Source organism: Antedon bifida, chromosome 6 (assembly GCF_963402885.1).
Source record: "Antedon bifida chromosome 6, ecAntBifi1.1, whole genome shotgun sequence".
Taxonomy (NCBI): domain Eukaryota; kingdom Metazoa; phylum Echinodermata; class Crinoidea; order Comatulida; family Antedonidae; genus Antedon; species Antedon bifida.
In genome coordinates, this window is record NC_136231.1 from 14,729,335 (window position 1) to 14,745,642 (window position 16,308).

Here is a 16,308-nt window from a genome sequence, read left to right on the forward strand (position 1 = left end):
CCAGGTCATTGTTTGTGTTAATTAAATGTACGTTTTATGGTTAATTATGATAAAAAGAGAGAAACAATGCACTACCTAAGTAGCATGTGTCGAATGTCCTCTTGTGGACGGTTTCTTAGGCCTAGCTTAGCTAGACTTAGTTGTAATGTATAGGCCTAGCTGGTTGGTACAGAGCGGTAATGTAGGAACATTATATGCTAGCTTTAGGCCTAACCCGGCGTTATGTCGTTATTAATTGCCTTTCTTTTTTTCTGTTAAATTGAGGAAGACCTGCTATTTTCACTGTTTTATTTGTTTACCCTTTCACGCGACCGATTGAAGTGGATACATCACATAATGAAAATTATGAAAATATCAATCCGCGCTAGATGCATTCTGGTATTTATAGCTGCCTGCTTAAATTATTAACCATTTAAAGTCGAAAACAATTATCGCAATAGGTCCATATAGTATTTATTTACGCGACTCTATAGCTCACTATGTAACTCAAATTTGCACACACGACTGCGGCCATGTTACATAAAATGTAGTGTGTGACCTTAAAATAGGTTGAAAAAACATAGGTCTAGTGACTTTTTAGTAAATAATTATGTAATCTTCTTCCACTGTCAGAAGGTACTGGTGTTCCTTATAATATTATCGAAATGTTTACTAATACAGTAATTGCTAAGGCTATTTATTATCTTAGCAGCCTAAATAAACAGTGGGGAAAATTAATGGTCAAAAGTCGTATTCTGTATACTAGCCTACCTTCCACTATTGAAAGAATAAAATTTGACAGTTTTCTTTTTTTTTTAAACTGAAATATTCATGTAAACTTGTCATATTATATTATGTATATTTTTAAATATTTTAATGTTTTCATAATTTCTGAAGTTACTTTATATACAGTAGACATGTATTTAATTTTTTGTTTAAATTGTTAAATTGTTTTGATACGATTCGAGAAATCCGTCATGACAGTGGCTCCACATCTTAATATATTTTAACTGACACATGTCTAGTAATCTTAAAACAAATTCATAATTACTGTAACAAAATTATATGGAGATGATATTTGAAATGAAAATGAAGATGTACAGTATATTATGTAATCTGAATCCTCCTGCATAGATTATTATATACTATGCATTTGATCTATGTGCCTATGCACTTGCTCTTTCCTTGTCTCTGATCTGATCAATGAATTTATTCATTACCTCAGAAATAGTCAATATCTCGCTCATACGATTAACCTATTTGGTAGCATTCATAAGCAAAACCATTTAGAAAGAGCGAAGCGAGCTAGCCTTGTGTAGGGCATGTGGTGGAGTAAAACTGTAACAAATATGCCACAACCGGCTTCGTATCTTAGGCTAACAATTTATTAAGGGGTATGGATTTTCTTTTTACGATTGCGGACACAGCATCATGTTTTATAATGAGACTACGGAGTAAGTTTTTGTTTTATTGTTTTTGAATTAGCAAACATTTAGCAATTATACTCTTGTACTGCCTCTAGGGGGTTTTGGTAGTTAGTATTTCAATTCTATGTTGTTCCATTTTCCTATTAAAGCATGACTCATAAAGAATAATTTAGTTCTCTATAGTTTTATAATGAATTTGTTAAGTCCTGTTTTATTAAAGATACCTTTATTATTTTTTTTGTTTTTTTGGAATGATGCAAATTGTAAAACCTTTTTCTCAATAATATTTAGCAATTTAATGATTTTTTGTGATAAAAAAAAAAATTGTATTGTGACCATACAGTATAAATTGTTGGGTTTGATATTTAAATGTTACACTCACTTATTGAAATATTTTATTATAGATTTTTTTGCAGTAATACACAATGAATGTTGAATGAAACATAACATACTATTCAATCTATTGTTTTTGTATTGAAGATTCACTACAAACAATGCCAAAACACAAAGGCTAAAATGTACATTGTTAACATAAAATTTAGAAAGAAAATTGATGTAGAGTTCTTTACATTCCAAATAAAAATAAATCGGCCATTATACAGTACTACTTTACTTATAATAAATACGAACACTAATTGTAATATTGTAGAAATATTTCAAGTGAAAGCTTTAGTGTAAAATATTTCAAATGAAAGCCTCTGAAGAAATATTTCAAGCGAAAGCTTTTTTAAAATATTTATACTAATAGCTTTTCTCTGATGACTAAATAAAAATGTAAATTTGCGTATTCATGTGTTGTGTCATGAATGAATATTCATATTGCTTTGTCTCAGTATTGTATCTCCTTAATTGTTCATACTGTAGAATGAACAGCTAGATATGAAATGTAATTAAGGAAGTAATAGGACGTTGGTTAATTTAGCTTGTGAGTAAATGCAATGCTATTTTCGGCATTGGCAAGTTCCATTTCACCACCTCAGTTTTATTTTAAAACTGTGATTATGATGATTGCCAAATTCTATTTTTAGCATTTAATGCTTTAAAGCTAAATGCATATTCATGTACAGTATCTGTTTTTAAACATAATTTTACTTATGTTTTAGTACATTGACAGTATACTGTAGTTTGATAGATGACATTCTGTTTCTGAGAACAAGATGATAGTTAATGATAGATAAAATGTTTTTGTATAGCACTTGTCTAGTCAAAACATTATATCTCTCTGGGGTGTAATTTACTGTTTATTTCTGTATATTATAGTGTTTAGATTATGTCTAATGGCTGCCAATGATGACTTCAGCTAAATGTCTCAACCTTTTCAGGGGATATTATTAATATTATATTAGTATCTTGGTTTATAGCAGCTCACTAATGTGGTAATAACAACATATTTTGGCATCAAGGTAGTTTAATATAAATATTACAAAGTGCATGTATCGTCAATACATGTATTGTGAAAAGCCAGGCTGTGCTACTATTGCTAACTGCAGGCCAAGAAAGAATTAATGAAAAATTTTAACTGATTAGCTTTTTCAAAATCAATATGGTGAAATAAGTGGCAAGTACTTCAGTTAGCAAATTACAAATTGGGATTGTATGTTGTATGTACAAAATAGAAATTGTAAATGACGGACATGCAGGAAAAGATTTTATTTTCAAAGTTTATTATCATTTACAGTAGTTTTCAAATCTAATCCTTTAACATGCAAACATTTTACATTAAAAAAAGGAAATTGTTTAATAATTAATAATATTCATATTAATGGGCAATGTTTATTGTTAACTGTATTGTGTGCCATAATAGTGTAGCAATGATGATGTTACAATCTCTTTGGAGAATTTACTTATAAATAACGCTATACTGTACATTATCACATTACTGTTGTTTTTATTGAATGAAAGATAGTTTAATGACCTTAATTTATTCATAGCTGTTTTGTTATGATATGATCCGCCAGGGATTATATTTTTTATTAATAGCAATTAATAATTTTCGTTTTTTATCTCAGAACCTGATAAGAATCCTTAGTAATGACGTACCCTTGTGTATTATATTTCTTATTAAATAAAATGATAACATTTCTGAGAAGAAAAACATGTGTTAAGAATTTCCAAAAATGTCAGTTTTCTTGATAATAGTACTGTGTGGATAGGAATAGATTGATTTAATTACATGGCTTATATGCTTTACATCAGCCATTTTACTTGGTTAATTTCATCTAGAGAGATTCACTTGGTTAAACATAATAAAAAGCATGCTATTTGCTGCCAGTTATGTATTGTATATTTGACAAGAAATGTTGATATCTTTTGTTGTTACCTATTTTAAAAAACTACCCCATAGGGAGTTAAGTGAATTGGGGTATTATTCATTTCACTGCCAGTAAACTGTGAATTCCTTCATTGAAGTAATATTAATTATTAAGTTAAAAATGACAAATTGAATCAAAAATGCAATCAATATTATTATTAGTATAACATCTCACTTTATAAACTTTACAATTTGCAAAACCCTTTAATATGGAATGTAAACAGTACAATACACTTTACAGTACAGTAAATGTTCAGGTCTGTGACTAGGATTTTAGTAATTACAGTACAATATGAAGTACAGTAGTAATAGTGTAGGCCACTATGTAATTTCGTGTCATTTTTTTGTTAAAAGCAAAATTCCAGCTGATTTAGTGTCTTTAGGATGTAAAGTAATAAAAAAAATATGTTGCCATTTTTTTAAAAAAGCTTAAGGGTGTCAAATCCAAGATGGCCGCCAATACGTAAAATATCCAATAAATGTACCATATTGGACAAAGTAACACCCATTATGAATAATATTTTAAGTTAAAATTAATGCTATATGGGTTCTCTGCTATATAACAATTATTATAAACCTATATTCATTAGTATTTTGACATTTTGAATTTCAAAATGGCCGCCATTTTTAAAAAATGGATTAAATTTCTTATTAAAACATGTGCAAGTTATGACGTTGATTGAAATCACATAAAATGATAGGCCTATGACAACAACACGGTTATTAACACAAAATGGTGAATGCTGCAAATCCCACAAATCCCTTTTTTAAAAAATGGCGGCCATTTTGAAATTCAAAATGGCCGCCATTTTTTAAAAAAGGGTTAAATTTCTTATTAAAACGAGTGTAAGTTAAATTAAATTAGATTGAAATGACACAAAATGATATGCCTACAACAACATGGTGATTAACTAACTCTGCCAAATGAAATATTTCTATCAGTGCGCTGTCTTGAATGCATATATTATGCATGCAATATAGTAAGTTTTGTTATTGTATCCATCAAACTTCAACAGACTGATCTGTGATCCCAACAAGCTTGTTCAGAAACAAATTGACAAAAGTACTGCAATCAATACCTCATTTCACCCTCAAATGCTCATACGTTCTTATATACAGTACTGTACCAGCTGACTATGTGATACGACAAAGAATCTCTATTGGAGTCCTCTTTTACTTTGATAAGTTTGTCACCTGTATTCACCGTCATATATATTTTTTGCCAATATTCATCCTTTTCTTAGGATCCCATATAGTTTGCCTTCTACAAAACTTTTACCAATGCCTCAAACATTTTCTGTCCAATGTCATCATGCCATGGCCAACAAACACCTCTGTGGGATTTGCAGCATTCTTCATTAATCAAGATATCATCTCTCTTTAAATGTTGGCTTTCAAACTCATCAACTAGATTTGCCAGCTCTGATTATTATTCCAATGATACCATGCTCAATGACCTTGATCAATTGATGTAAATCCAGCAATTCCCTTTGTCACACATACATGTCGTCTCATAAACTCCAATATCAGTAATCTGTTGAAAGTGATACAGCTGAAGTAACCGGCCATAGTTCAGGTGGTCATGAGCAAAGAAATATTTTATAAAAGCATGTGTACTTTCCATGTGTGCAGATATCGTTGTCTTGTGTCTCTGACATATATAGGGATAGTTTAACCACATCTCTCTGTATTCAAGTTAATATCTTTATGATCAGCGTTTTTCAAACAAAATGATACGTCACTTAGAATCATTTTCTCTGTCTGAATTTTTTCGAGAAAAGTGTCAGAAGTTGTAGAGAGAAAGCAGAGTTTTTAAGATATTTGTGTCACTGTTGTATAGGTGATACAATACAACAAAAGCACTGGCCGCAACACTATTTTCACAATGCTACATGTTTAAAAGCCATATAATTCACCAGGTCGAAATAATTGCTTCTTGATGTCATCTCTGTCCACCTCCACTCATCTCGGGCAAGAGTCATCACCAGGCATTATCTTGTATTTCCCTAGTACATGAGTTTTTATACCACAACCATGTGCACTCATCAAACCAGTGTATAATGGTGGTCAACTTTAAGGTACATCTAATGAAATCGGTTGAGATTGTAGAAGATGAGAAGTGGGAGTTAATGCTGCCCATGAAGCTTGTGAATGAGCTATATCTTTCTTCAAACTTCTGCCAAAAGTTGACAGGTTGAAAACTTACCAACCATACTGGTGACCATGGCCTTGAAGTTTCAGACATTGAATTACATGGCAATAACGCATTTATCATTGAACACCATATTTATACAGGATTTCACAATGTATATTATAAGTTAGAGAGTTTGTACGTTTGTTTGTTTGTTCGATATACACATTTTTGTTACTGCACATAACCTTACATATTGGGTATCAAAATGACCAGAATTGTACCGGGAAAGTTCTAATTTGAACATCATCCGCCATCTAGGATCTAAGTTAAGCTTGGTTCCCACTAGGACGCAATGCAAGGACGTAGACGCAACGCAAACCAGTTGACCAATGACAAGCGACCGTCAAATAAATCCATCGCTTGTGATTGGTCAAATCCCTTACGTTGCGTTACGTCGATTTGCGTTGCGTCTCTAGTGGGAACCAAGCATTAGGGGCCAAAATGTGGTCAAAATGGCCCACTTTTCCTCACTTTCGATGTTAGTTCTGTTTCAGCACGTAACCATGCATATGGGGTATCAAAATGACCACAATTGTACCGGGAATTTAATTTTGCTTAGGCTAGGGGTAGTAAGCTATCAAATTGACCAGAACTGTGTGGTAGGAAATTGTTATAAAGTATTTTAATTAGCCCTGGAAAGGGTGGGGATGTATGCCTGTCACCAAGACCGAAACTGTACTGGGAATGTTTTAATCTACATCTGAAAACAGGCACTGAGGGATTATGAGTTGGTAGTGATGGCTAACATAATTTGTACTGGAAACGTCTTAAACACAATCACCCAGTATCTGGGATGTGTTGGGAGGGAGGAAGAGGGGCGGAAATACTGGCGTAATGAAGTATAACGTGATTGGAATTGTACTAGGAAAAGTTACTACATTTGAACTGTCCATGGGAGGAGTTTGTTTTTGTGGCTGGGATGGTGATAGGAGAAAGAAGGCTGGGGGCCGCAGTATCTAAATTATATATATCAGCCAATATGACACCTATTCATTTACACAGTTTACAACGTACTTAAAACATGGGCCTATCATAGCTATGTATACCCCTAACCCTAAAGTTGAATTGACATTTGTCCTGGGAAGAATTTGTTTTTAAAAAAGAGTGTGGGATGTTATTGAAGAGGGGTGGAGGTTGGCGGGTATAGGGACACTGGGGTCTGAGAAGGCTTTAAACTAATTTAGAAAGCCGCCCTGTGGCGGGTATAATTGCCAGTAAGGTATAAATACACTTGTTTTATATTGTGGTCCTGTCTGAGATACAAACATTGAAATACAAGTTTCACTTTTATGAAAAGAAATGAGATCTATAATTTAGATTTAGAATTAATTGTTGCTGAATATTTGATATCAATGTAAGTTGTTCCATACTTTTGCAACTCCAACTTTGAACGATTAGGTAATTCAAGGGTCATAGTAGGGGTATTATATATCTATTATATAGAGAACATTGACAACTTTAGACAGCCTTATATTTAGACAATCCTATGAGAAGTGACTATTTTAGAACATTGTGTTGAAACAACAAAAATTATTTAAATTTATTTTTTAGTGGCGGCCATTTTGAAATCCAAGATGGCCGACAGATTATCGCTATACATAGTTAAGATTGTATAATGTGTAATACCATCAAAACGGACTTGTTCCACATTCATAATTTGTGTTATTGGTGATATTCTGGTTTTAAATAGGGTTATTTGAGTATTGGCGGCCATCTTGAATTTGGTCCTTTAAATTTCTTTAGAAAAAATGGCAACATATTTTTTTTCATTCCTTATATTATCAAGATATGAAATAAAGTCAAAGTTTGCTTTTAACAAAAAATATACACGACATTCATATAAACGACATACCAGCCTACATTATAATAGTAGTAGTACATTTTCCAACTCATTTGATTTATAAACTCTCTCACAGAGGGATACTATTTTAAATTGAAGTCTCAAATGGAGGTGTGACTATTTATTTTTGTAATAAGTTCAGAGTACTCTAAAGATAGATTAAGGTTTACAGGAAGTTCATGTATGTGCCCTTTGCCCTTTCATAACTGTCATGCATCAGTGAGTATCCTCATCACTTGATAATTAATGATGAACTGTTTGTATGTTTTAGCTTTGCACTACTGCAAAACTAAGGTCCCATACTGTAGGTTAATCAAGCAAGCTCAGTCATCTTTCCCTAATGTTTACTCATGTACAAAATTATGTAATGTATCGGAGCGAGGGATGCTGCAAGTCTGGCGACTGTTAATATACCTGAATAAAGCTTACAATATTGAAAACATTTTTATAGTATTTATACTGTCTTAGTCTAATCCAGAAGACTAATGTACATACCATATACTGTACATTATTATAGAATTGTAATCAAATATGATTACATTGTTATTTAAAGATCACTGGACTACTGTCATAGCTAAAGTAGTATTTAATTTTATTATTTCTTTTTAACATTTATTATTTGTATACTATTTGCAATGTCTATTTATACTCAATCTCACTGGACTAATAATTGCAAGATATTACAGTATTATCAGACTCCTGATTAAACTCATTGAGTTTTTGTCATTAATTTATCAAAGCTCATCATTGTGTTCCACATCAGTATCTTGGTCAAATTATCTTGGTAATAGTTTTCCAACGAAAATTTTATGGAAGTATCGCAATCGTCCTACACATGATTAGTTTTAGCGATTTGGCCTTCAGTATCATGTTTGGGCCTTCAGTATCGTGTTTAAAGATCAATACAAAAAATAAAAACCATTTTTATTAAACATGTGATATCAAGCTATAAGATGATTGTTACTTACAGTGAGTATAAAGAACAATGATTCATCTTTTTATGACTGAATGAATTATTCATGTTTTGATTTTAAATGTAAATTTATATTTATCTTGCAGTGCGAGATTTCTTGATAAAAGCTAAGGATGAATTCACCAAGAAATGGGAGAATGCACCAAAGGTAAATGAATACATAGTCTTGTCTAATATGTCAACATCTTACACGCAGTCTGGAAAATAATATTAACAATCAATTTAAAATATGAAATGTATAATACAGTTGTGTGGTATACTCCTTTTCTCTTGAGTATATCTAGTTTACTTGCATCTATTTACCTATTACATTTTTCAGTTAATAGAACTACTAGGGGACTCTTTCAATTCCATAAACATTCAATATGATGATAAATATAAAACATTTTAACTAACAAACAGCAAATAGAATTATTAAATGAACAGAAAATAAAATAACAGTATTAAGTAGTATTAGTAGTCAAATTTTGGGTATTGGTATTATGTTTTATAATGTTATAATCTAAATTTAAATGTAAAAAACATCCTTATCATGAATTGTTGCAATGGCATATTTCAACAGAAACTGTGTATCATGATTTTGTTTTCGTTATAGAATACAGCAGGTTTGGAAGAGTTCGAAAGGCTTAAAACCTTGGGAACGGGTTCTTTTGGTAGAGTCATGTTAGTACAACATAAAGCCACACAAAGATATTACGCAATGAAAATCTTGGATAAAAATAAGGTTAGTAAATAATGTCAGCAATATTACAAAGGCTGACATCAAAAGGCGTGGTGGCAATCTTTATTGTACCATTGACGTTTGCTGCATGCGTTTATGGTTTTATCAGAAACTTTAAAACAAAGCCCACATAAAAAATGTATTGTATGTCATTAAAAAGATTCATTCGGTTCGTATTACAAATAAAATATAATAGTTATTATATTTTATTTGTATTGTATGTATTGCAGAGTTGTGTTTGTATAAATTTTGAAAATAAATAGAACAATTAGTTTTGTAGAGGGTTTGCCTATAAACAGAGTTTCATTCACATGTCTTGTGGAACGTAAGCTTCTCTCTTGTTGTGAGCAAGATTGTGTTAAGATAAGAAATTACTAATTAGCCTGGCCGACAGTATAAACACAGGAAGTGCACAATGCATTTCATTTTATCTTTATTTCCTGAATGTTGATTTTTTTCATAGCCTACTTTTGCAATTAATAATCTAAAATAAATACGATCATTGCTTTTATTCCTTAAACCTGTTAAAATTGTTAATTGGAAATACACAGGTACTCCTAGTGGATTGTTGCTTGCTATTCCAGGATACCAACCAATGTAGGAGGGAATATGATCATTAATTGTATAGTTCAAGTCAACTCTCCCAATACCGGACACCCTTGGGCTGGCCTAATATATGTCTGGTTTTCTGGAAAGTCTGATATTCCATGTGCTTTTAATGGTAAAAAAGAGTCTGGGACCTTTCGGACTTCAAGTATTTAGTCTGGTTTTGGTAGACTTTCTGGTTTCACAGAGTCCTGTATTGGGAGATTTGACTGTATATACTAGTAAAGTGTATAAAGATGCTTCTTAGCTAGGTTCTAGGTGAAAATTAAATCAAACCGAAGGCTTTAAAATAAACATTATACTAGGTGGATGGAAGGATTTTTGGCTGGATAGCCACATTAGTCTTTTACCAGCTAACAATATCCATGAACATTATTTTTATAATGTTTTAATAGACAGGTAATGTTGGATCTAAATATGATACAGAGTCACAAAGGTCAAATTTTTAGCTTAAATGTTCTAAATATAGTTAGCTTCAAGAGTTTATCACATACTAAAGTATTATTTGAATACTAGAATTACTTTATAAGTTTATAAAGGTACAGGTATGAATAGCTCAAGTTACAAATAATAATATCCCTTGATGCTCATTTGCATATTTACATAACTATTTTAAAACTAAGGAGTCTACGTTTCAAGTACAATAAAGTAGTCTGATGTCTAAAATACATATTGTACATGACTATTATATTATGAATATCAAACTTCTGTTACTTATAGTAGTAATTATTGCACAAAAGAACGCACAGGCTCATTTACATTCCGTCAGAACGCACAGGCTCATTTACATTCCATCAGAACGCACAGGCTCATTTACATTATGTACTCAGAAAGTAAAGCATCAACTAAGTTCATACTGTATTGAATGTATAGATATTTAATTATTATAATATAGGTAGGAACAACATTAAAAAATATATATTCTGTCTTTATTGTTTTTTTTTCATGAGAAGAGCAAAATGGTACATTCATCAAATGCTACACTAAAAATGCATTACAGAACTGTGTTTTTTACTCAGATTTTGATTATAAATACAAATCAAATGAACATTTATTTATTGTTTATTTATAGAATGATTTTGAATGAAACCTAACAATTCTGTAACTATTTATGTTTTGAATGTCAAATAAGCATAAAGTATAAATGATTTTACAATGTATTTGATTTTGCTAAGTGCTAATTTACTCAATACCCATGACAACCTAATTTACGAATTGATGATAACAATATTTGTTTAACAGTTTTGATGCTGAAAAGAATTTTTTAGCAGTAACTAAGTACAGTTATTCATAAAATTATTTGTAGCGCTTGAGCATGAAATTGAGCAGAAACTACTCTCTGGTTTTAGTGTTCATTCTGTAATTGCTGTCGTATTGATTTATCTACCATAATGTTGTGAGCATATCAACATGTTTAAATACAGCTGGAGGAATAAGTAGAATACTGTACTTCAGTGGATACCTCATTTCTTTTACCTAACCTTTGACACTATAAATTGTCTGAATAAAAAGATGATTTGGGGGGTGGGGGGGTTGGGAAAGACCTGCTACTTGCAGTCTACTGGCACAGGTGTGGATGACACATACCGAGTCTCAGTGCAACTATATAAAATTAATTTCTTCTCTCTGCATACATAATCCTCCACCCTTCTCTGTTTTGGGCTGCAGTCGTTGCCTCTGCCCACACTCTGTACCCTAACTTGTCCTTTCCTTTTCCCAAGCTTTTCAAAAGAAGCATTAAAACCAAAATGAATTTCTATATACATTATTTTTATTTTACAGGTGGTGAAATTAAAACAAGTTGAACATACATTGAATGAAAAGAAGATTCTCCAAGCCATCAGCTTTCCCTTCCTTGTCACACTTGAGTTTCATTTTAAGGTAATATTTTTTCCCCGCTAGATATTACCATATACTAAACTTGACTATTTATGTCAGCGATTCCATTTTAAAAGTGACATTTATTGCTGTATAAGTATAAAGTACCATTAGCAACTTACTCAGATTTGTGTTAGCAATGCCAAATAAATAATTTAATTGATTGTCAGGAAAGTTGATAAGAAACACTCTTCATTTTTATTTAATAATATCAAATATTCTTGTGTTTTTTTTTTGGTTTTTTTTGCAACAAACCAAAGGTTATCCAAGTTTCAATTTACAGTATGTCTTCAACACGTAGTGTTAATGTTTTTTGTAATTTAAGGGCCGTCGATAAAACATGCAAATACATACAAACATATAAATGATTATGAACTTTTGTTATCCACTCTTTCTCTTTATTGTCGAGCGCATAGAGACATCGTTTATTTGAGCTATATAATTTAATAAATCTATCAATTATTATTATTATTGTTATTTTGAGTGAGTGAGTGGCCGAGCGGTTAAGACAGTGGAACCGTAATCACGTACTCGTAGCCATGACATCGGCAGGGGTTCGAGGCTCACTCACTCCATGGTTCTGGTGGTAGAACGAGTCTTCTCGGATAAGGACTATAAACCGTAGGTCCAGTGTACACAACTTGCTCGTGTGCACTTTAAAGAACCTAGTACATCTTTCGAGACGAGTAGGGGGTTACCCCGGTGTATTAGTACATCACAGCCACTGATCACCAACTGGGCCCTCTGGGAGATCAGTCTTTGACTGAAGAGGTCACCCAGTATAAAGATAAAACAAACAAACAAACAAAATTTTGTCATTCTATAGGACAACTCCAATCTTTACATGGTGCTAGAGTACATCAGAGGCGGAGAAATGTTCTCCCATTTACGGCGAATCGGACGGTTCAGGTATGTACTATGTATTATTATTATTATTATTTTATTAGCTATATGCCTCTTAAATCTGCAATTTTTGCAAATTTGTATTGTGCTTCATTCTTTATACACTATTCTGAACTTGATTTCTATGCAATGGTATTTCTACACTTAATATGAAAATGTTTAATTTTATGCAATGAAAACAATCGGCATAATTGACATGAAAAGTATTCAATTTAGTTGTCTGTTGCAAATATTATTGACTGTAGTATGGTAGTATTTAATTTGTTGAGGTCGTCCCTGTAAAGAATTTATATGACATAAATTACCTGTAAGTTGTGCTTGATGAATGTGTATTCTAGTGCTAAATGAGCCAAACCTACTTACATTACACATTGTTATAAAGTAACCGATTTAATAATCAATACCTTTTTACTGTTGTTATTGGTATCGGTTTACTACTTTCTATATTTATGGTCAGATGTGAAAATGATATGTTTTTACAATGCTACATATTGTTATTATTAGCATGATCATATTTAGTATAGCCACACAAATATGTATAATATTTGATACAGTACTTGAATTATAACATTATAAGGTCAAAGTTCAGTTTAGTGGTTGTAGTAGATTATTTTATAATGCTATTTATAGCATCATCTTGTGAAGATCTTCATAATGATAATATTTATTAACTATAAATAGAGTTGTAGAAAAAGAACATTTTTCAATGAATAATAGAAACATATTATGTTTAAAGAAATGTTTGAACCTATACACATATTATATTTACAGCGATGTGATCCGAACAGGGAATAGAATATAAACTTAAAATATGAAATACCACAAGTTAAATACAGTACAATTTCAAAGTCTTTTTTTCACATACAAGAATCATACTTATAAATAATATATAACTTGTAAGAATAGAATTTCGTTCTGATATTTTCAATATGTTGCAGTGCAGACGTACAGTACTGTAGTGGTGGGAAATTCTAGTGGTGCACATGTTAAAAATGGCATACTGTATGTTACTGGCCGATGTGTTGTAAATGTAGCACTATTGTTTAGTAGGGTCCCTATACATGATTTTTGAGTTTTTGGAGTTGACTGTCTAGTATTTGAACAATATAAATCATTTATCCATTGGTGGTCAAGGTAATTCTGACCTTCAAATAAAAAACTTACAAATTTGTTAACATTATTGTAATACTGTAGTGTAAATGGAAACACAAAACATGAGGTAAAGTTAGCATTGCAAATATGAAAATAAGAAGATATTTATTATTTATAGTTACATTTACATTTACAATTTTAATACAGCAATTTTTAAAACTAAGTAATAATTTAAATCCAAAAATGTCAAATGTTTTATCATGTGACCAAAAACATTTCCTTAATGATAAGTATTAAGAATAATAATTATAGTGGCTTACCATGCATCATTAGTAAAGTATGGAAGCCTGTGTTGAAAGTTTTTAAAATATAAAGCTATACTTAGGTTGAAAGGGCTTGTATTAAATAAGCTTATATTTACAAAAAAAATATGCTTCCTAAAGTAACCTGAACCAAACCAAATGTCTATTTTAAATTATAGAATATAGTAAATTCATAAATACACTTGATTTTGTTTTATCTTTCAGTGAACCGCACTCACGATTCTATGCAGCCCAGATAGTCTTAGCCTTTGAGTACCTCCATTTCTTAGATATCATCTATCGAGATCTAAAACCAGAGAATTTGCTGATAGATGAACAAGGATATATTTCAGTAAGTGCAATTCACCATTAAGACATTTTGATCAATCCATAAGTTTTGAACTGTAGCGTATACTTAAATTGTATTGTGTGTTTTTAAATACCATTATTAGCTACTGAACATATTGTGACGTGTGTATTGAGGTATAGATTCAAAAGTTATTTTAGGACTTGGGACTTATGGAGTGATATAGAGGTACATTTAGACACATGCTATACATTGTTTGTTTGGTTTTTGTCGCAAAAATATTAAATTCAATTTTGCAGAGCTGGAGGATAACTTGAGATAAATAACATAATGCATAATTTGAGCAATCGAAAATTCATAATTTTATTTCAAACCACACACTCTCAATCATCAGAACATTGTCCGTTCTGAAAAACAACGTCCCCTTGAACAGTAAATAGAATATTGAATTTATATCAAAATGCTATAACATGGATACTAATGCATGCAAACAATAATTATCCATATTTTGCTGTCGTGGCACACGCCTATATAGGAAAGGACAATGCAAATATCTTATTGAATAACTGAATCACTGATTAGTTGATTTTAACAAGAGTATTGGGCATTAAATGCTACAATGCATGTAAACTATACTTTAATCCTCAAAATTGTGTCACTGGTTAAAACACAAAAGAGTGCAACAATTTGAATATAGAATCGCATTGACCTTTTCTGGTGATTACTATAATATAGTTGAATTCCATGCATGAAAAAGAGATCTTGTACTACAGAATCCCTGTTAGGTTCTGCACCAACAAAGTACCCCTTTAATAATAAGGATTCTACTACTAAGAACAAATCTATATGAAATGGTATTTAGCTTTGTCTATAGGAATAAGTATTTTAATATTGCCATAAAACAAAATATGAAAATGTCAATAATGTAAAGGAAATCCTTGTCAGATACAGTAAGGAGTGCCGCATGAATTTATTTTTTAAATCTTTGTGCTATTAAGTAAAACAAAACACCTTCCTTTCTAAGAGCCTCCTTACTAGTAAAACCAATCAGCTGTAACTGAATGTCTTTGCAAACAATTGATCTCCGTTTGTAACTTAATTTATTATAATTATTGTTGTGGTAATCTAATAGAGACGACAGGTATCATTATGTATAAGGTAGTTAATTAGTTGTAGCTTTGAAAAAAATCTTCAGATTCAGAAGAATATTAATTTATTGTCATATGTACATGTAAACATGCAATGAAATAGACAGACAAAAAAACTATATAATGTGCTTTAAAAAAACAACTTCTATGCTACCACACTGTGATCATGAGGTTTAGTCTTTAAGATGTATAGTCTACAAACAATTAGTAAATAGTAGATAGTTACAAGGTGATGTACAATTTATCTTATTGTAAGGTCTTAAAATACATATTTAACTGAAAATCTAGGTTCTAAAGAGATGCCACCTAGCCAGCACAACTACACAAATAATTGTCATAGTATGATAATTTATTTGTTTCTACCTACAGTTAAAACTATCATAAATTCAATAGTAGCTTGCAAATTACTGACAAAGATATTTAAAATAGTTTTTTTCCCTATTTTTTAAGTCTACTTTATAGTATTTTTTATACTAATGTCAACCTAATCTTGTGCATAAATTCCCTGCTTAAGTTGTCATTATCATATGCATGATATTGATATAGGAAATTAAATTTTTACTAAGAGGTTGATAAAAAAATAAAGATAACAATTAATATTCATGAAAATGCAGTTAAAAATATATA

General features: G+C 31.1%; 1 protein-coding gene across 3 annotated transcripts in view; it reads left to right on the plus strand.

Moving 5' to 3' along the window:
• LOC144845464 (cAMP-dependent protein kinase catalytic subunit beta) overlaps nucleotides 1-16,308 on the plus strand; it is a 49,842-nt gene that overhangs the window by 23,411 nt on the left and 10,123 nt on the right. For 2 of the 3 annotated variants that reach the window (XM_078702829.1, XM_078702831.1), the window contains 5 exons: nucleotides 8,811-8,872; nucleotides 9,320-9,448; nucleotides 11,834-11,932; nucleotides 12,756-12,838; nucleotides 14,452-14,578. In XM_078702829.1, coding sequence (XP_078558955.1) covers nucleotides 8,811-8,872; nucleotides 9,320-9,448; nucleotides 11,834-11,932; nucleotides 12,756-12,838; nucleotides 14,452-14,578 — 500 coding nt within the window. Of the gene's footprint in view, nucleotides 1-1,285; nucleotides 1,434-8,810; nucleotides 8,873-9,319; nucleotides 9,449-11,833; nucleotides 11,933-12,755; nucleotides 12,839-14,451; nucleotides 14,579-16,308 lie in introns of those variants that run through there. The other variant, XM_078702830.1, reaches the window with a different exon arrangement.